Below are 15,518 nucleotides of genomic sequence, written 5' to 3' on the forward strand. Positions count from 1 at the left end.
TGTTGAAAGAGAACGAAAGAGAGAACACAGGAGTTAGAGAACACAATGGAAATTCACTCCTCGGGGAAAAAAACAAAAAAAACTTTCAATTTTAGATATTTAGACCAGAGCTGTCCTAACAGAAATACCATGTGAGCCACACATTTAATTTTAAATGTTCAAGTGGCCACATTAAGCAGTGAAAAGCAATGGGTAGGATTAACTTCAATAATACATTTTATTTAACCCAATATATTCAATATTATCATTTCAACATGTAATCAAGTAGTAGAGATTGAGATATTTTCCATTACAATATACTACTAAGATAGTTCACCGTCTTTTTTCCCACAGTGTTTGCCATCTGGTGTGTATTTTGCATTTTCCACACATCTCAGTGTGGACTTGGCTACATTTCAAGTGCTCAGTAGTCACACGTGGCTAGTGGCTAGCCTACTGGACAGTCCAGCCTCCTATTTACAGCTTTTGCTCTAAGTATTTAGCCCTGACAACTGTCTCTTCCCAAAGCCGTGCCTATTGACACTATAGATATTTGGAGAAACAACACATTTTCTCATTCCTCCAGGGAACCCAAACATCATTTCTCACTTGCCAGCACTTTAAGATACCCAGGCAGGTCAGACACACCCCCTTACCCAGGCTCTCTCAAGAAAGAGACTCCCAGCCCTGAAAGGTGTGTTTCACCTCCCCAGTGTGATGACGTTACTCAGTAGGGCACCCCTATGATTTCACTCCACAGCCCACCAGATGTTCACCTGATCACCGTCAAGTCTCCAGGACGAAAGGCGACTAGTCCTGACTCAGAGGCCAGCCCTTTATCAGCCTTTGGACCAACTCTAATGAACTCAACTTTCAGGAAGAAACGGAAAGGCTCAACTTCCTCACGTCAGCTGGAAGCCCTGGGTCTGTCTGTGATCCTGCCTGGGGGTTACGTGCAGACCTCATGGTGCTTCTGGGGTGGGGAGTGGGTGACAAGAGAGCTAGGTGGAGGCTCATCCTCGAGAAACACATGGGGACTGCCAGGCACAGGAAATGTGACAGACACGAAGAAAAACCCACCTGCTCTTCTGACTTTAAAAGGAACTCCATATAGATATAGAATGGAATACTACTCAGCCACAAACAAGAATGAAATTTTGCCATTTGCAACAACATGGACGGACTTGGAGGGCATTATGCTAAGTGAAACAATTCAGGCAGAGAAAGACAGATACTGTATGCTACCATTTCTATGTGGAATCTAAAAAGATAAAACAAACTAGTGAATATAACAAAAAAGAAACACACTCATGGATATAGAGAACAAACTAGTGATTATCAATGGCGGGGGAGGGAAGGGGAGAGGGGCAAGACAGGGGTAGGGGATTAAGAGGTACAAACTACTATGTATAAAGTAAATAAGCTACAAGGATATATTGCACAGCACAGGGAATACAGCCAATATTTTATAATAACAATAAATGGAGTATAATCTAGAAAACTTTAAAATAACTATGTTGTACACCTGAAACTAATGTAATATTGTAAATCAACTATACCTCAATAAAGAAAAGAACTCCAACTCAACACCTCATGCTGTTTTTGCCCCTAGAAGGCTTACATCCAAATTTAGTGCTTGACTGTGGTTCCTGCTACAGTACTCCCCCAGCCCACCCCCTGGACTCAGGTTCCTGCTACAGTGTTCTCTCCCTCTCTAATTTTTTTTGGCTTCACTCTCCTGATTTATGTGTTATAATACTGTAAGCAATCTCACATATTTTGTATAAATAAGCAGGATATAAATTATAATAGAAAAATTTCAGAGTGTGGAAAGGGATTTTAAAAGTAGATAAAAGCAAAGTGGGTGAGGGAAAAAAAGGAATAAAGAACAAAAATTGAGTAGAAAAAAAAGAGAACACATTCCTTTTTAGAATACTACTCTTCATGCAGCTCAATATCAAAAAAACAAACAACCCAATCCAAAAATGGGCAGAAGACCTAAACAGACATTTCTCCAAAGAAGATATACAGATTGCCAACAAACACATGAAAGAATGCTCAACATCATTAATCATTAGAGAAATGCAAATCAAAACTACAATGAGATATCATCTCACACCGGTCAGAATGGCCATCATCAAAAAATCTACAAACAATAAATGCTGGAGAGGGTGTGGAGAAAAGGGAACCCTCTTGCACTGTTGGTGGGAATGTAAATTGATACAGCCACTATGGAGGTTCCTTAAAAAACTAAAAATAGAACTACCATATGACCTAGCAATCCCACTACCGGGCATATACCCTGAGAAAACCACAATTCAAAAAGAGACATGTACCAAAATGTTCATTGCAGCTCTACCTACAATAGCCAGGACATGGAAGCAACCTAAGTGTCCATCGACAGATGAATGGATAAAGAAGATGTGGCACATATATACAATGGAATATTACTCAGCTATAAAAAGAAATGAAATTGAGTTATTTGTAGTGAGGTGGATGGACCTAGAGTCTGTCATTCAGAGTGAAGTAAGTCAGAAAGAGAAAAACAAATACCGTATGCTAACACATATATATGGAATCTAAGAAAAAAAAAAAGGTCATGAAGAACCTAGGGGCAAGATGGGAATAAAGACACAGACCTACTAGAGAATGGACTTGAGGATATGGGGAGGGGGAAGGGTAAGCTGTGACAAAGTGAGAGAGTGGCATGGACATATATACACTACCAAATGTAAAATAGATAGCTAGTGGGAAGCAGCCGCATAGCACAGGGAGATCAGCTTGGTGCTTTGTGACCACCTAGAGGGGTGGGATGGGGAGAGTGGGAGGGAGGGAGACACAAGAGGGAAGAGATATGGGAACATATGTATATGTATAACTGATTCACTTTGTTACAAAGCAGAAACTAACACACCATTGTAAAGCAATTATACTCCAATAAAGATGTTAAAAAATTTTAAAAATTAAAAAAAAAAAGAATACTACCTCTTCCCCAACTCAAAAAATACATATTCAGGGAGCTCATCTGATAACTACCATTTCTTGCTCCAATAGTGCAATCACTTGCAATTACAAAGCTGCTCAACTAAACATGGTAAAGCAACCTTATATTCCTGTCATTTTTAGAAGTCCCAGAGAGAGAGGGAGAGAGAGAGATTTGCCTTTGGGAGGAGCCTCTGTACCGTGTAGACTTTCTGGTGAGATTTTGTGCTTATTATTAGGACCAGAAATGAAAAACCTAAGAAAGCATAGTCACAGTTGTCATTCAAATCCATTTTGAGCTGAAAACCAAGAGGCTCAGGAACGCTTTCTGCATACTCCCTTTGAAATGCCCATTTCACTTTCCTTCCAGGTTCATTTTTCCAAGCACACGATCTCAGAATCACTTATGGGTCACCCTGGTCAGATGAGACAGCCGTCCTACACACCTGGAGGCAGGGAGGTGCGAGCCCCTACCTTAAATTGTAGGGTTATGGCCTGACGTGATGACTGCAGCCAACCCACGCTGACAGCCAAGCGCTGGGCACACAGACTCAACAGGGCAGCCTCAACAGCTCCAGCCGACCACGAAGTGACACGATTTCCGCAGAAGGCCTTTCATTCAAATCCCCCCTCCCCACAACGTGCAAGATTCTGCACATTTTAGCTAGTAGTTTGGAAGAAATAGGGGGCCACAAAGGAGGCCCAATCTGCTTAGTTTAACCACCTCCAGGAGGGCAGAGAGAACTGAGATTTTGTCAGGGGCTCTGAAAGGAAAACACAGGAACTCCACCAAGAAAACGTCCCTTATTATCTAGAGGTGCTTCTTTCTCATCCTGAGTTAAAGAGCTTTACAGACATGTCTGCCAAAGCAGTCTTTCCAGCAGGCCCAAGAATGGATTTAACTAGGATATTCCCATCCATCCCCCAACCTTCTGGAAGTTCACCTCCTCTGACAAATTCTGGGGAGAAAATGGATATAACATATAGAGGTAAATGGGTGAGCCCCTAGAAAAAACATTTCTGACTGTTCTGATCAAATAGACTGACCGGGCTTCCCTGGTGGCGCAGTGGTTGAGAATCTGCCTGCCAATGCAGGGGACATGGGTTCGAGCCCTGGTCTGGGAAGATCCCACATGCCGCAGAGCAACTGGGCCCATGAGCCACAATTACTGAGCCTGCGCGTCTGGAGCCTGTGCTCCGCAACAAGAGAGGCCGCGATAGTGAGAGGCCCACGCACCGCGATGAAGAGCGGCCCCCGCTTGCCACAACTAGAGAAAGCCCTCGCACAGAAACGAAGATCCAACACAGCCAAAAATAAAATAAATAAATAAATAAATAAATAGACTGACCGTCCAGAGAGGTTGGTGCATCTCGAGAACATTTAAAACCCAATTCTGTTGACCCGCCTTAGATGGTTCACAGGAGCCACTCACTCTCCCAAAAGCATGGTACTGAAACCAAGTGACCCGCTACTGGACTGTCCCTGGGCCTCTGCCCAACTGGAGGAAGTAGTCAGAGATGTTTTCCCCCCAACCTTGGCTTTTGCAATTGCTTGCAGTGGATTTACGCTTAATCCAAATAGTACATAGTTTTATCTTTCCTTCGCCTTTCTACAATTCAATCCCCACATTATAAGAATTACCAACTGTACTGGACATATCATTGCTGAACAGAAGTGGATTTATCTTACGGGGGCATTCGTGCAATCTGCTGTAGAGAGACGATTTTACTTGCTCTGAATTCATAACTCTGAGAACCATGCCATTGAGGAGAATTAGGTCCAGCAGCTGACTGCGCTGGAAACGAAGTAAGGGCGCCTCCGTGATCCCCCCTTTGAATTCACAATGCTAGTTTCTAAGTCCCATCCCAGGTCCCACCAGTGCCCGTCTGCAGTCATTTCTTTCCTCTCTTCCTGAGGTCTTGCTTCGTCTACTCCTTTTAGGCCTGTCCCCATGAAACCGCCATAACACTGGAGAATATTTGTCAGGGCCAGATTTTTGCCAGGCATTCTTCTATGACTTTTCACTCTCCTTTCACATTGTCTCGCTCAATTCCCAGCACAAACCTGTGATGAAGGTACTATGATCATAACTTCTCCATGCCACAGTTTTCTTAGCTGTTAAATGGCCAAGAACCTTGTCTGGAGGGAAGAGGTTGCACTTGCTTCATATACTTGAACTAAAACAACCCACTGCAGCAAATAGAAGGCAGCAGCAGATATGAGAATCCAGTTGTCGTTTATCAAGCTAAATAGTAAAGAGATTTGTGAAACCATAAGAGTGCCATTCTAACTTTTTGTTTTGTAAAATAATTATGTTTCATAAAAAATGGCATTTGTTTTTTTTTAAATTAATTAGTTCATTTAGTTTTGGCTGCGTTGGGTCTTCGTTGCTGCGTGTGGGCTTTCTCTAGTTGCGGCGAGCGGGGGCTACTCTTCGTTGCGGTGCGCGGGCTTCTGATTGCGGTGGCTTCTCTTGTTACGGAGCACGGGCTCTAGGCACGCGGGCTTCAGTAGTTGTGGCACGCAGGCTCAGTTGTTGTGGCTCGCCGTCTCTAGAGCGCAGGCTCAGTAGTTGTGGCGCACGGGCTTAGTTGCTCCGCAGCATGTGGGATCTTCCCGGCCCAGGGCTCGAACCCATGTCCCCTGCGTTGGCAGGCGGATTCTTAACCACCGCGCCACCAGGGAAGTCCAAAAATGGCATTTGTTAATAGAATTACTATTTTAAATGTTTCAATTTCTAACATAATACCTATCGATAGATACAACCCAGAAATAGAAAAGCTCTTTGATGTTGATACTTTTTAAGAATGTCAAAGGTCCCAAGGTCAGGAACCCTGAGAACTGCTGCAGAGCAGATCAGAGCTCTTAGACCAGGATCCACCACTAGCAAGTGGTTAAGATCTTGACAGTTCACTCTGCCTCTGTGCAGCACGTCGAGTGAAGCTGGACTCCATCATGACCACACCAGCGATCACTGAGAGCTTGCTCTGTGCCAGGCACTCATCTAAGCCCTAAGATATTCACGTATCTAATCCTCACAGCCACCCTATGAGTAGGGGCCATCTGGCCACGTCTTAGACAGAGGATGACACTGAGGCCCAGAGAAATGAGGTAATTATCCCAGGACATGTCCAAGCTGGGATTCAACCCCAGGAAGTCCAGCTCCAGATCCTTAGCCCAACCATCCAGCTACCCTGCCTGTAGCAAAGGGTCCCTCTCTGCATGCACATACTTGCTACTCATTTAATTGCTAGGATTTTCCGACAGCAGTAGCAAGTTGAACAGCCCAGTGGTTTTGATGCAGACCACATGTGTGGCTTCATGACCTACTGTAAATGAAGCTTTTCGGCTTCAAAGGGCTAAATCCCAAAGCAGCAGCTCTCCCACCCTCCACGTGTGGAGCAAACCCATTTCTGCTGTGGCCAGAAGTCAACCTGTGCGTCTTATGCCGCTATATTTTTTATTTGTGATTAGGGTATCAAGAACAGGAGAAAGGTCAAGATGAACCCCAACAATGGTGCAAGATAGGCTGGATGCAGGAATTCAGGACAGAGAGAAGAGTAACAAGAAGGAAAGACACAAGAGGGAGGGGATATGGGGATATATGTATACATATTGCTGATTCACTTTGTTATACAGCAGAAACTAACGCAACATTGTAAAGCAACTATACTCCAATAAAGATGTTAAAAAAAAAAAAGAAAAAAAGAAGGAAAGACAGAGTGTGTCAGAAAACCAAATAGAGTATAAATGAGCAGATGCCATTTTGGGAAGCTCAGCCTGAACCTAAGGATATACCAAGGACCAGCCAGAAACAGCTTTGTTATTCCACTAGTCAAAAGCTTAGAGAGAAAACTCCATTCTGCCTGGGGTGGGTGAGGAAAGCAGTTAAAGGAGAAGGGTGAGGTGGGGCTTCAGAGAAGGTGGAACTTTCTCAATTCAAAGAAAGAAGAGCCAGCAGCCCAAGTGGACTTTACGTTTAGGGCTTCAGCTGAGAGTGGTGAATATGAGGAAATGGCCAGGGGCATTTAAAGTCAAGGAAATCTGAGGTTTACGTGCAAGGCTAGAAAATACTGGGTTTCCTGTCTTTAATGCACACTTGGAATTTCCCTGTTTGGATGCAGCTTACTGTGAGAAGACTGCTTGCAACAGAAAGTCATTTGTGCGTTCCCAGTGTCTGGGCCAAGTATGACAGGCTGAAGATCCTGACAGCAGCAGGCACACAGGCAACATGGGGTCCAGGAATTCAGACCCTCAGTCACAGATGACCATCATGGCAGCAAAAGGAAAGGGTGGTGAAAGCCCATAAATCTTTGTTATGTATGTGCCTCCATCCCACCATTTAAGGAGTTAAAGATATTATTTTTATTAATATATGGGGAAAGAATCTGAAAAAGAATGGATATATGTATATGTATAACTGAATCAGTTTGCTGTGCACCTAAAACCAACACAACCATTGTAAATCAACTCTACTCCAATATAAAATAAAAATTAAATTAAAAAAACTAAAACACTTAGACATAAACTTAAAAAAAGAAGAAAACAATTAGCAAACATAGTCACAATAAGCTCCTGAAGTAGTAAAACCAGAAAGAGACAGAGCCATCCTACAGTGACTGTTAGTGACCCACGGAATGTCACATAAATCATGACACAGGGGTCAGGACAGACTCCTGGGCTCCTTTGATGGCTTTCTGTAGTTACGTTCACCTGGGTGACCCTGCTATAAACTGCAGAAGTGCTTTTCCAGAGCTCTTTTCTTTATGCCTCAAAACATGAAATCACAGTGTTAAAAAAAAAATGCTTCTTCAAATGTACTGTAAGAGGCCAGTGAGTCCCTTCCAGCTCCGCCACTGCGATTTTGCCTAATATTTTATCAAAGTGTATCAAAACTTTATTAAATAGAATATGATTTCTAGACTTGATATATATGGTTTCTAATAAATGTCCAGTCCTCAAAATATCAGTCTTCATCTATATCAACAAAGCGAAAGGCATCCTCAGTCTTTGGTTCATTTCACAATATTTTCAATTTTATGCTTTTCTTGCCATGAAAATCTAAAGCATTAACATGTGCGTATTCTAGGTTATCTAGCTGACCACCTGTAACCAACTTCAGCACCACACTTGCTTTATGCCAACACCAAGTTGGTGCTTCTCCTCACAACTTTCATCATCTTCAGGCTAAAGCTGGGCAATGGGAAAATGATGCGTTCCAGCCATAAGAAGACAAAATGACTTGGAAGCATGCTGTGACTCTGCAGTGGTTTTTAACAGAGAAAGAGGGTGAAAGAATTGTCATGTCTTGACACATAAGCCAACCTTGACCAGAAGCAATGCATACCAGAGTCACACTGCATGCAGCTCTTTATTTTCAGCAAAAGATTGTCATTTGTTAAATTAGTAAAGCTTAGTAAAGGTTGGTGATTTGGATTTTTGACTTTTTAAATCTATTTTCTAAATTTGTTGCGACTTGATAGTTGTGGAAGATCCGTTAAGTTTAGGGAGTGTACACTGTTTTTAATGTGCAAATACTTGAGTATTATAATAAAATAATTTAAATAATTTATAATTATTTTATAATTTAAACTCCAGGAATCTGTGAGAATTTTATTTCCCTAAAAGTACTCTATCTACTACTCAAGTTTGAGAAATAACAGTCTACAGATAGGAAAACGAAGAGACCACGATTCTGCCCCAAAGCCGGTCAGAAAACAGGTTTCAGCAATGCCCCACTGGCGCCATCTGGTGGACACATTCGAACTAGTGCCCACTGGCACCGCCGTACTCCAGGGCCCTCAGAACCAGGGAGCTGAACACGTATTTAAATGCTGTCTACCTTCAAGGTGGGGCGTCAAGTAAGCACTCAGCACTGCCTGAGAGGCCTATTTCACGCCTTCTCTCTTCAGCCTGCAACACGGTCTCCCCCCATCCTCTCAGCTGGTAACCTGGCTTCTTACTTGCATGAGAAAACAAGCGCTAAGATGGGTCCATCTTACTGGATGGATCTACCAGCACCCCCATCTACCAGCCACCAGCAGCCGTACTTTCTGCTCTGTCTTCCTGTCACCTTGGGTGCAGTGTTGCCTCTGCTTATGTTCTGGATCACAGCACCTCTCAGAAAGCCAGTACTCTCTACTGTAATTCTCCTGTCTCCTAAGTTATCAACTTCCCTTCCCAGCTGGATCATTACCATCAGCGTACAAATAAGCTGTAATGGCTCCTACCTTAAAAAAGAAATGCAAATCCCGTCTTCACCCCACATCCCTCCATTCCTCTGCTCCTTCAAACAAAACTTCAAGCTGCATGCAGTTGCTGGCTCTATTTCCCCACCCCCATGCTCTCTGGCCCATGCTTCCCCCTCGTGCTGAAGCTGAGGTCACTGCCCTCAGTCTCTGTGGCTATCCTCCTGGAGCTCTGAGCAGCCTTTGGCACAGCTAAGGACCTCCCCTTAGGAACCAGGGCTCCACTTCACCTCCCCAAACATCACATTCTTGCCTCTTCAGACCCCTTTACTGCTGCTACCTCCTTTTTCTGACCTTGCCATTGGCCAGTCCCCAGGCCTGGTCTAACTCTCCCCACCCTCTGCCTCTATCCACCCTTCTCCAGGTCATCTCCTCCACCCCATGGCCTTAAACACCACCTACGGGCTACAATTCTCTATGATCTCAGCCCTGATCTTTCTCCCGAGCTTATGGGTCCCACTGCCTACTCAGCAGACCCGCTTGGATGGTGAGCTAGGTTGGATTGTCTAAGAGGCATCTCATAATCAACCAAACTCTCTGTTTTTCCATAAAATCTGTTCACTGCCCAATTTTCCCAGTCATGGCTAAAAGGTACCAGTATTGACCTGGTTGCTAGGGCCCCAGCCTAGGAACCACCTTTGATTCCCACCCACCCCTCCTTCTCTCCCCTCCACCCTCAGCTCTCCAACACAGGCTGACTCTGACCACTTGCTGCTGCCACCCTGGCTCAGTGCTACTCCCCCCAAAGTGGACACCCGCAATAGCCCCCAAGGGAGCCCCCTGCTCTTACGCTCACCCCGCCCCCCTCCTTCCTCCAGAGTCCAACCCAGGCAGACCTCTCCTAATCATGAACTGAGTCCCACCACTCCCATGCCCAAAGCCCCCACAGGTCCTACACGCCTAGCTCACACTCTAAACTGCTCACCTTGGCCTCAAAGGCCTCATTTATCTGGTCCCATCTCCCTCCCCAACATTCCTAGTTATGATGGTCTCCCCTGTTCTCCAGCCTTATCAGCCTTCCTGTGGTTCCTCAAATATGCCACAGTCTGGACCCACCTTCTAGCGAGTGTCTGTGCCCATGTCATTTGCAGGGCTGGCATTTCTCATCATTTAGTTCTCAGCTCAAATGTCACCCCCTCTTCTAAATAAGCGTCCCCCATCTCTATTTCACTAACCTGTTCTTATTTTCTTCAGAACACTTAACACTATTTGCAGTTACCGTCTTTATTTGCTGTCTATCTGACAAGCGTGTCAGTACACAAGAACAGAGCCTTCTTTGTCTCTTTACTGTTAAACCAAGTACAGAGCAAGTACAAAATGCCTGATCCCATTTGGTGGATGAAGAAACTGAGGCTAAAAATAATCAAGTAATTTGCCCAACGTCACACAGGAATAGAGCCAAGGCCAGGGCTGGAACCCACATCTGGCCAATCCCATATCCCGTGTCATTGGCTTACTGCACTGTATTGCCCCATGTCCAGCTTTGGGAGTTGAAAAAGATGGGCCCCTCCTCCTGATGCAGCCCACGCCCCCAGATTTGAATGAGATGAGATAAAAGCTGGCATTGTCCTGGGTTCTTTTGATTTCTGTATGTTGGCATCTTCGGTTGCTCTGAAACTTTGAGCATAAACCGAAAGACTCATTGTGACTATATTCCTTGAATCCTGAAATGAAGCAGAAAGAAATCTCAAAGGTACCCAGAGGCTGCCCAAGTATGAATGTGCCGCCCTGGCTCCAAAAGGAGGGCTGGGAAGAGTCAGCAGTTGAGATCATTTCTACAGGACAGACACACTTCAGAACGAGAATCCAGAGAGCAGGAAAGATCATCTCAAAAAGCTTTTGATCTCATCTAAGCAATTAATTCCATAGTTCCAATTTTTTTAATAAGCTTATTTTTTAATAAGCATTTCCTCACTTCCAATTATAATTCTCTACTCCATTGGTTCTCATCCTTTTTTTAACCTCCACTGACCAATGCCCAGTTATTTCCATAAAAATAGTCAATGTTGCTGTTCATAACTTTTGGATAAATAAATGATAGTATCTTTAAAGCCCCTTATATCTGGTCATAGCACCAAATAGGATACTCAGACCTGGGCCTTCTCTGCTGTGGTTATGATCAATTGCTACAGACTAAAAACTATTTTGTAACAAATGTGAGAATTAGAAGAGAATGTAAACCAACATTCATGGACCACCCACTGTGTGCCAAGCTTGCAGTGCTAGCCTCTCCTACAGCTGACATTTTCTTGAGCACTTGTTATGTGCCAAGCAGCTCAGAAGTATGACCTCATTTAGTCCTCAAATCAACGCCCGTGGCCCAGGGAAAGGATTCTCCCCGTTTCACAGACAAGGAAACCAACCGTGAGGTTAAGTAACTCAGAGGCAGTGGAAGACCTGACACCTGACCCGGGTCGCTCGTCCAAAGTGAGGCCCTTCCACCCTACCACCATCCCGACACTTGGATGGGGCCTGTTTGTTTGGTGACACTGTGAGGAAAACACGCAGTTACAGGAGTCATTTGAATAGGTAAGGTGGGTGGTGGAGGTTCCAATTTCAGATAAAATCATCAAAACCACTCATAACACTTTGAATTAGAGAAAGAAACGAATGGCCATGACAGGTGAGGGTGGTTCTATACGCTGAAGGTCTTCAAAGTCTCACCAGACCTATTGATTATCAGTCTTCAGAGTGAGAAGGGGATATATGGGTGAGGCCTGGCCAACATCTGGTTGTACGCACCCTCCATAAAACGTGGGTCTGACAGGCCTTTATGGGCGTGCACGAGGAGAGTGGAGGTCCACTGCACAGTCTCTGACCCCGGAATCCCTGGGCCAGTATAGTCATTAAAAGCTTGCTGGGAGCCAAGCGCACACACTAACCCGGTGCTTCCATCAAATGGGGTGATGTAGATATTACATCTAGTACAGTGCCGCTGCAGATCAGGTGTTCAACAAATAGAGTGCTGGTTGCCCACCCAACCTCCATCTCCTTGTCCTAGGCAATAGAACACTATTCTCGTTTGGGGCGGTGATGTGCCCAGCTAAAGACGACCTTCTCCAGCCTCCCTTGAAGCTAGATGTGGCCACGTGTTTCAATTCTGGCCAGAGGGATGCAGGCATCAGAGTTGGATGGGACTTCTGGGAAGGCTGCTTAAAGGAAGCTGATTCAACTGTAAGAGCTGCTCTTGCCTCTACCCAGCTTCCTCTCTGCTTGCTGAACATGCAACACACAGGCACGATAGCTAGAACTGCAAAAGTCATTTAGGTGACCTTGAGGAAGTCATTTAGGAGACCAGCAAGGAAGGTACTTGCTGAGGACAGTGAGTCTAAATTTAAGAGGCTATAGCTTCCTGTTGTCACTGTAGAGTTTTTCTACCAGCCACTGACAGACCACCCTCAAATGTCCTTTACGTGACAAAGAAATAAACGTCCATCCTGTATCAGCCACTTTAGGATATTTTAAGCTAGCAGGTCTCAAACTTAGGTGGCTAGCAAAATCACCTGAGGTACTTGGTAAAAATACAAAGGCTCTGGGCCTATGCTCTTTCAAGGAGCCTGGGCATCTGGGTGTGCTAGATGATGCTGACACCCACCAAAGTTCGAGAACCACTGCTTTAGGCTTTCTGTTCTAAGCGGCCCAATTTGTTCTTACAGTTCCCTTCAAGTGTCATCCCCAACACTGATAACGTGCAGTCAGAAGCAATTTTATAACATCCAGCTTTACTTTGTTTCTCATTGAAAGCAGAGATCGCATCTGAATAGGGTGGCCCACCACAGCCAAGATAATTCTGCATCCACCCTCCCAGGATACGGCAGAAGGTGGTGGGCACACTGCCCGCCCGTGGCCTGCCTCGACCTGTCCTGCTCCTTGACATGCTGCCTGGGGCAGAGCAGGTGAAAGTTGTCCGGGTTGCCACCAAGCTTCCTCCTTGGAACTTTTAGTCTGAGCCTTAGCAATACTGTCGTACCCCCTGAGTGGGGTCTCCAGCCCCTCACATTCACTTTCCTTACCTTGATGCAAAAAGGACTGGGTGAGGAACCACCGCTCTCCTGAGTTGCCCCTGATCGCTGCGGCTTTGCTGCCAAGCTCACAAGCTTTCCTAGTGAGGACTAAGACTCCAAGGTCAACATTAGGAGCCACTTCCTCCCATCCACAGGTTACTGGCCCAAAGTCAGAGTTTCTCTAAGCAGAGTTTCCTGGCCACCTAGCTGTCTGCCCTGCCCAACCAGTAAACTCTTTATCTCAAGTACAAGAGGACAGGCTTGTGAGTTCTCCTTCTCTTTTCTAAAGGACATCACTTTTTCCTTTGTGCTGGTACAGAAACGTCAGGCATGCGGAGTGTGGGAAGAGAAGTTTTCAGACCACCATCTCAAAGAAAAAAGTGGTCTGGACCCACCTAGACATAAATCTGCACAATTCGTAAAGACTCCATTTGTTGAGTCCAAATAGTAATTATAAAAATGTGACTTTCTATTATCTGGCTCTTTCTTTATATTCAGTTCCTGAGACTTAAAGCAGTCACCCACATCCGCCTGCTCTGGGTAAAAGCAGCTGACAAACAGGTAATGCCCTTTTGGATGCCAGCTACAAAGGGGAGTCCCGCAGACAAAAGAAAGCTCGGATGAATCATTCACCGCACCCTCCCCGTCCCTGGAGGGTCCCTTTGCACCAGGTGACCTTAGCTGGAAGACCCTGAGGCCCTAGACTGAGCTGAAGGTAGACCCAGGCCCCTGATAACCTGAAGCCCCAGGGCCGGTGCTGGGGTAGAGCTGCACTCTTTCCTCTCCACTGCAGGTCCACACACACATGGCTGAGAGCCAGGCAGAAGCAGGGAGAGCCCCAGGGCTGCCCCGGACCGAAGCCACCCCTGACACTAAGGACTCACTTCGTGTTTATTTCTGGTAGTGAGTGGAGTTTGAAGAGCTGCCTCCTCCCCCTCGGATGGCGTGGACGGCCGTTGGAGACGATGCTGGGTAGTGTCCAGGGCGGATGGGCTTGGCTGTATCCAACCGACAGAAAAGAGAGAAGAGACATTCAGAAAGGACTTAAACAGCCGCGCCGAGATACCTCCAGGTCACGTGCGAAAACCAAGAGGCACACTTTTTATCGACATTACAATTCTTATCAATCACCAGACCTTTCTGAAAGCGGGAGGTTTGCCCTCTGATTAGTACAGTTAGTTAATCCAAGGCACCCAATGTTTAGGGGACAGAGAGACCTTACATATCAATTATTTCAATTCTTATCAAGGAAAATTAGAAACAGAGGACTTTCAGTTTTATCTGAGGCAGATCCGTGGGTCCCAATGGGTTCCAACAGCATCTCCCTGAAACTGGATGCAGAGTTCTGTCTGTGATGCATTTTAGGGGGAGAGGGTTCACAGTTTTCAGTAGATAGTCCAAGGGGATAAGACCCAATAAATGCAATGAACCACTAATCTAAGTTATGATCTTAAAACTAGAAAGATGAAGTTGCTGGTTTACATAACATCCGCACAGCAATATCTGATGAGAAATAATATTACGTGTTATTGGAGATGTTTCAATTTTTAAAAAAAAAGGAAAGAAAGAAAGAAAGAAAAAAGCTCTCTAGAGAACATCCTTAAATCCCTTCCACTCTCACGGCACTGTCCCAAGAACTATGACTCAACAGGCACACTCTCATTCTTTGCGTGGGTCCAAATCCAGGTCTTGAAGGGGCTGGTGCCCAGGCCCCCTGCACTCACTGATGCCAGGCCTGGCTCTCTCCAGAGTATTTCCAAGGCTGTGCTTGCAAGCAGCTCTCCCTGAGGCTTCTGGCTACACGTAGCTCCTTCATGGTTCCGCCGGGTGCAGAACAGAAGGGGCCTTCAGGCTTTCCTGAGCAAGCCATATATTCTGGTATTCCCGAGAAAGTATACCTCCGTCTGTTTACAGACAAACACGTCTGCCTGCAGCCAGGGCTGGCCGCCTTCTCTGCTCAGCTCAATAGCTCTCACGATCACAAGGTCCCCCAGAATCTCTCAGTGTAAGGAAGCGCACGCCTGGCCATCCCATCCTCCCAGGATGAACGCTGGGTGCCGGGAGGAGCCGGGAGGAGCCGGGAGGAGCCGGGAGGAGCCGGGAGGAGCCGGGAGGAGCCGGGAGGAGCCGGGAGGAGCCGGGAGGAGCCGGGAGGAGCCGGGAGGAGCCGGGAGGAGCCGGGAGGAGCCGGGAGGAGCCGGGAGGAGCCGGGAGGAGCCGGGAGGAGCCGGGAGGAGCCGGGCCGCCCCGCCCAGAGCTTCCGGCCAGAGGAGCCCTCGCCCTCTATCAGGGGCCCGGGGGCGG

The 15,518-nt window shown here is 46.0% G+C and overlaps 1 protein-coding gene and 1 long non-coding RNA gene across 3 annotated transcripts in view; one reads left to right on the forward strand and one right to left on the reverse strand.

The window, feature by feature from the left end:
• Nucleotides 1–15,518, reverse strand: part of KIF5C (kinesin family member 5C) — a 174,442-nt gene that overhangs the window by 3,845 nt on the left and 155,079 nt on the right. The window contains exons 25-26 of one of the 2 annotated variants that reach the window (XM_082397239.1): nucleotides 14,099–14,212; nucleotides 10,478–10,874 (exon numbers count right to left, since the gene is read on the reverse strand). In XM_082397239.1, coding sequence (XP_082253365.1) covers nucleotides 14,106–14,212 — 107 coding nt within the window. In that variant the 3' untranslated portion in view covers nucleotides 10,478–10,874; nucleotides 14,099–14,105. Of the gene's footprint in view, nucleotides 1–10,477; nucleotides 10,875–14,098; nucleotides 14,213–15,518 lie in introns of those variants that run through there. The other variant, XM_082397238.1, reaches the window with a different exon arrangement.
• On the forward strand, nucleotides 6–3,731 carry LOC309631160. Its single transcript, XR_014246113.1, has 2 exons — nucleotides 6–1,624; nucleotides 1,667–3,731. It is a non-coding gene; the product is annotated as an uncharacterized lncRNA (long non-coding RNA).

This window comes from Balaenoptera borealis, assembly GCF_965194805.1.
Source record: "Balaenoptera borealis genome assembly, chromosome: 6".
In the NCBI taxonomy this organism is placed as follows: Eukaryota; Metazoa; Chordata; class Mammalia; order Artiodactyla; family Balaenopteridae; genus Balaenoptera; species Balaenoptera borealis.